Below are 5665 nucleotides of genomic sequence, written 5' to 3'. Positions count from 1 at the left end.
ACCACTTGGTGTAGGATGGGAGTAATGATGACAAAAATATTCCCATCCTAAACCCATGCTAGCCCCATCCATGTGCTAAGGCCCTTAGTGAGTCTCGGAGATCCTGCTCTCACCCCGAAACCACTAAGATCTGCTCTCACCCCGAAACCACCTCTTAGTGAGTCTCTAAGATCCCCATACAATAAAACTTATTCCCAAGTGAGATGGGGAAATCATGGATTTTGAAAACGCCAATATGCCAGCAACGCCAACTGTCTATGATACGTAACAACTATACGTTGTTCCAACTTCCCAACATCTAACTTCCGACGTACTAGTATGCTTGCTGATGATTGCAAGCACGGTCTCTGATGGTTGCGAGGAAGGTTTCAAGGTCTCTGATTCTTAGAAGTTAGAACACCAACACGTGAATTAATTTACTCAAGGAAGAGATTTTTTTTAACGTAGGCACGACACACGAAATAGATCGAGAGGGAACAGGAGCTGCTTCCGCTCTAGCATTTTATAGGATACAGATTCATCGTACGAACAATACTGTACGCAACTTGTTACTTAATAAGCCTCCGAGCTGATTAACGACCCCGAGGTTCTGAAATTAGCTGTTGCTGCGAGGCAGTGGCAGTGCGAGCTAGCATGAAAGTTCACATCAATAGCTTCTCGCGTCGGTTCGATTTAACAGTTGCATCCCCGTCGTATACGCCGCGAGAGCGTACACCAGACGAGGACTTAATCCGAGCCATCCGAACAAAAGAAGACAATCAGACCTTGAAGCAATTCCATCGCTTGTGAAATAGCAACTTCCACAGAAGCGAGTCCTAATCAATAAATAGAGCTGGCTTGAGACGCGTCCGACAATCGGTTGTGATAACGCTGGAGACTGTCCTTTTGGCTCAATCCGCGCACTATGGATCCTCCAGTGGTGTATGGTTCCCCCGATCGATCGTCCCCGCTTCTCACCATCTTATAGTTGTAGAATCTGGACACTATCACGAAAATCACCAGATTGATTGCACTCAGCACTGCCAAAAGCCAATAGTAGTAGTCTATCCGGCATCTGTTCAGATTGTCGACGATCCAGGGCCTCCGCCCTCCCCTGCCGGAAATCGCGTTCACAATAGTCAGCAGCAGGCTGCTGATGAAACTACCAACGCCCACTGCGCTCAGGTACAGCGCCATCCCCAAACTACGCATGCTATCCGGCACCTGATCGTAGAAGAATTCCTGTTGCCCGACCAGCGTGAACACATCGGCTACCCCCAGTAGGAGGTATTGCGGGAGAAGCCAAAAGGCCGTCATTGGAATCGTTGTTTTCGGACGGTCCAAGAGGCCGTGTTCCCGGGCCACCCTCACTCTCTTCATCTCTAATACTGCTGCGACCATGACACACAAGATTGAGAAGAACAGACCCACACCGATTCTTTGCAGCATTGTGATCCCTCGTGGATTGCCAGTAGATCTTCGAGCCATTGGAACTAAGATGCGATCGTACACGGGCAGCAGGAGCAGCACAGTCACGGTCATGAGAGCTTGGAGAGACGCCGCCGGGATCTTGAAATGAGGACCCATACTTCTGTCCATCGTGCCTGCCTGCTTTGTGAACAGTGTGCCCGATTGAGCAAACACCACGCCATACGCAAAAGTCGTTAGCCAGATGGGCAAAACTCGCAAAATGAGCTTTACTTCTTCCACCTGCGTGACAGTGCAAAGCTTCCAAGGACTCCGGGATGGTGAGCGATCACCAACGGACGCGGTGTCAACTGCTGCTTTGTCCAAAAATCTGTCAGATAGACGAATCACCAGAAGTGTTAAGAACTCTCGAGCCATCTCGGCCTGCGCTTGAAGCGCAGCAGGAGTTCGTAAACTTAAAAAATGAGTTGTCAGTTTTACTTACACCAACTTCCGAGTGTGTAAAAGCTGCCTTCGCGCTTCTGGCATTGACGAATCGCGGTAGACCTCATGCAGCAGATTCTCGTCGTCTGGAACCTTTACTTGTCTGTTCCGAAGAGCTGCTACGAGCACCTGAGCTATATGGGTCAGAGGGCTTCCACCAGGAAGCTTATGCCGATACAAAGGAGTGCCAGCGAAGAAAAGAACGCAGGCTATGGCCATTGCGACCGTCGGTATCCCGAATCCGAGTGCCCAGCTCACGTTATCGTCAATGTAAACGAGAATCGTCACTGCAAACAAGCCTCCGGTACAAAGCCCAAAGTACCACCAGTTGAAGAAGGAGCTTTTCTTTCTTTTCTCGACTGGATCTTCTTCGTCGAACTGATCTGCCCCAAAAGCCTCTAGACAAGGTTTTACGCCGCCTGTGCCTAAGGAAACCAGGTACAGCGAAAAGAAGAAGAAGCCGAGCTGCACTGAAGATGCTTTTGGACAGGTTGTCGCACAGGGAGGTGGCTTGAGAGATCGAACGGACACTGAAAGTGTTAAGAGGAGCAATCCCTACAGCGATTATGACGAATCTTGTCAGTTGCCGAGCTTCAAAAATTAAGAGACAGCAATATGAGGCCGAACTGCACATCAGACAGAAAAGGATGATTTCTACAACTTAGTGCGAAATTCATCGCCTCTGATCGGGAAAGTTGCTTTGGGAAACTATGCTTTAATTGGTAAGCAACAGATACTAACCAGCACGTACACAATAGAAACGAAGGCGATTGTCCAATATCTACCCCAGTACGCATCAGCAAAGAATCCCCCGATAACGGGAACGACCAATGTGACGCCGATCCAGTTATTTGTGTTTCTGATGGATGACGCTAATCCCTCATGAAGAACGGTTGTCAGATAAACGACCAAATTAGATGCAATGCCGTAATACGCAATCCTTTCAGCGAGCTCGTCTCCTGATGCAGTCAAGGGCAGCAATTTGTAAGTGTGAAGCACCGGGAAGAAAGTGAGGGGAATCGCGACAGCTAGACTAGAAGAACCAGATGCAACGCATTTCAGTTCTTCTTCAAATTCGCGACAATTCGACATGGTGATACGTCTATGAGGATTCTCGGATTAGTGAAAATGATTGTAATCTCAAAGCCACACTCCGAGACTTTGGAGAGGAGCTGTGTTTAGAATCTAGGTTTCATAAGCACAGGCCGGTTGGAGTTTGTTGGCAGATCCAGCTATCTAGCAAAGTTTTCACCGCATCGTCTGACATGGTGAACCTTGGGTTGAAATGTTGGAATTACCTATGATGAAGATGGAAGCCTTCCAGCCACCAGTGACGGATTTGTTGACGGCACGGCCTTTGATATCGACAGAGCCGTCGAGAGTGCGATCGAAGAAAGGATTGAAGGAAGGGGAAGAAGGGACGTTGGTGGGATGAGAAGCGAGCTGGACGGAGTTGTGAGCGGCCATAGCCGGTAATCGAAATGACGGAGGGACAGAGAAGATGGACGGAGATACAAAAGTCCGGACGGAGAAGAGTGCGGAATCTGTGGAATGTGCGGGCAGTATAAATAAGGCAAGGGAGGATGACGGAATTAACAGGTGGGCGGCGTGCAGCAGCCGCCGGATGTAACTAGTGCCGTGAAGAATAGCTGCAAGCCTGCAACGAATTAGGAAAGTTGCCGTGCCGTGGTCGGCGTTGATTCACGAGGTTTTGTGGGTACCCCATCAATACGGCTGGACACTTCTTCGTCGTAGTTTCAATCCTGTCAACTCAACGGCACGGAACGACCGCTTCGATTCTAGCTAGAGGGATCGTCGGACGGAGTTAGATCGTGCGTCCCCCTCAATTACGTCGGCGTCTGGCGGACGGACTGCAAAAACGAAGAAATCTCACAAGAAACACGGGGTTTTAGTGGCGTAAATAGTCTAAATCAGACTTAATCTTAGTCCAAATACAAGCTTTTCTTAATTTAAAAAACACCCTCCTTCTTATGTGTCTCCTCACCCCGTACTTCCACCTAAACCCAACCTACATATGCTCGCCCAACTAGTTCACTTCGTGGATCTTCAAGGACTTAAGTTGGAGTACCCACCAACATACAAGGCATGAATGGGAGACATAGAAGGCATGAATGGGACATGCACAAGCACTTTCAGAATCTTTAATAGATTGCTCATCTTTTCCATATTTTTTATAAAAACACTCAAGAGTCAATTCTTTTTAGAAAAAAGATAGTCCTTTAAATTCAGCAGTAATTCGCTGCCTATGGCTCTCTAAGGCTACTACCTCAAGAGAATTTGGTGCCATTTTCATGGTAAAGACAAGTGGAGAGAGAGGTTCTCAAGAATTGGGTGAGACCACACTGATGCTCTACGAGGCTTTCTTTAGTTTAATTCTTGAAACATATAAGAGGAAAAATATAGACATGAATATGATGTATTGTTCCACATCACTTGGTTGTCTTGCATTAAGCGATATCTTTTAATAGCACGTAGAACATTCTTTTGTGGACACAACCCGACCAATCTTGACTCTAGCCAAAATGCTGCCAACGTTAGTATGGCATGCAGATGTGTTAGGCAAGAAAGTTTCTTGAATGCTAGGAGCTTGGTTAGGGGGGGACAATGATGAGTTGGCTAGGATGCAACAATCTATGGTACTCTAGAGGGAATGGCTATTTTCCCTTGTTAATGCATGAAATGAGTATATGTACTAATGCCTGCTCGAATTTCAAAAAATTCATTGTCACTTCCTTAAGTGCCAAAACAACAATGATTCTACACACTATGTGGCAAAATTTGCTAAAAGACTAGGTGTAATTTATAGAATGAGTTGCATTGGAGATCAAAGCTTCTCCTTATGATGTGTTGAAACATCAATTCATGTACTGCTAGTTGTGTGCTTGTGCAAACCTTTGACTCGATTTCTTTCAAGCACTACTAATAGCAAGTGCGCACTTGAAAATATCATATTCCAATATGATTGAATTCACTAATTGTATTTACACAATCATGCAATTAAAATGAGAGCTTGCTTCTTTTACTATTTATAGTTACTAAGTCCACATCTTATCTTCAAATCAAACCCCTATGGACACCTCTTGAGATAGAACAAAATCATCCATGGGCATATGATATTGGAGCACCGACTGCATTAGAGGAAGAAAAGACTATATTAAAAGAAAACTTATAGAAAGAAATGTGGAGCTTCATAAGCTTATCATACTCCTAAAGAAAAAAACTAAACGAGTGCACTTGCCCTGTTTTGCTAGCTTGGTGCTCACTGTTAATTTTATTAGTTTAAACAACCTAGAAGCAAGCTAGATGATGGATTATGGGTGTTGAATGGACATTTCTTGATATGGAGTGCCATAATGTATAGAGATTCATGCATGTGCATGGACACACACACACATATGCATGTGGTATTGAGGCAATGCTACCAGCTTAGGTTGAGGTAAGGTGCTCTTTGCATGGACCTATGGGCTTCTTGATGTATTATCTTTTGGCTTAAGAAATTTCTATACTTCACTTCTTGGAGCAACAATCAAGAACAAAGTCCATTCAATCTTTGTTTTATATTCCTCTATTGTCATGCTTAAGGCTTCGGACTTTCTTTTGACATGTTACATGCTTTGAGAATCTTTGCAGTGCCTACATTCTCTAGTGCATTGCCTAGGTGTCTAATTTGTATTAATTTTGTGTAGAGGATTTTTCTTTAAACTAGGTTGGGTAGGCGGCCTTTTGATTAGAGTAGAAAACTAGCATAGAAACT

General features: G+C 45.3%; 1 protein-coding gene across 1 annotated transcript; it reads right to left on the bottom strand.

Moving 5' to 3' along the window:
* Nucleotides 1-450: 450 nt before the first annotated feature.
* Nucleotides 451-3466, bottom strand: LOC147888875 (protein NRT1/ PTR FAMILY 8.1-like). The gene is made up of 4 exons (XM_087392509.1): nt 3189-3466; nt 2632-2849; nt 1892-2445; nt 451-1777 (listed from the first exon to the last, which is right to left on the bottom strand). The coding sequence occupies exons 1-4, from the start codon at nt 3355-3357 to the stop codon at nt 820-822; spliced, it is 1899 nt and encodes a 632-aa protein (XP_087248635.1). The 5' UTR covers nt 3358-3466; the 3' UTR covers nt 451-819.
* Nucleotides 3467-5665: the final 2199 nt, after the last annotated feature.

The sequence above is a fragment of the Dipteris shenzhenensis genome, chromosome 21, assembly GCF_047967505.1.
Source record: "Dipteris shenzhenensis isolate YYH24624 ecotype China chromosome 21, Dip_SZ_1.0, whole genome shotgun sequence".
NCBI classification, from domain to species: domain Eukaryota; kingdom Viridiplantae; phylum Streptophyta; class Polypodiopsida; order Gleicheniales; family Dipteridaceae; genus Dipteris; species Dipteris shenzhenensis.
This window is presented reverse-complemented; position numbering and strand designations above follow the sequence as displayed.

Bases quoted from the DNA above. Each gene is read 5' to 3' on its own strand.
- LOC147888875 (XM_087392509.1), bottom strand. From the start codon at position 3,357: ATGGCCGCTCACAACTCCGTCCAGCTCGCTTCTCATCCCACCAACGTC. The intron at 2,850-3,188 runs GTAATTCCAACA...TGACTGCATCAG, and splicing joins GGCTTCCATCTTCATCATAG to GAGACGAGCTCGCTGAAAGG. The intron at 1,778-1,891 runs GTAAGTAAAACT...TCTATCTGACAG, and splicing joins TTACACACTCGGAAGTTGGT to ATTTTTGGACAAAGCAGCAG.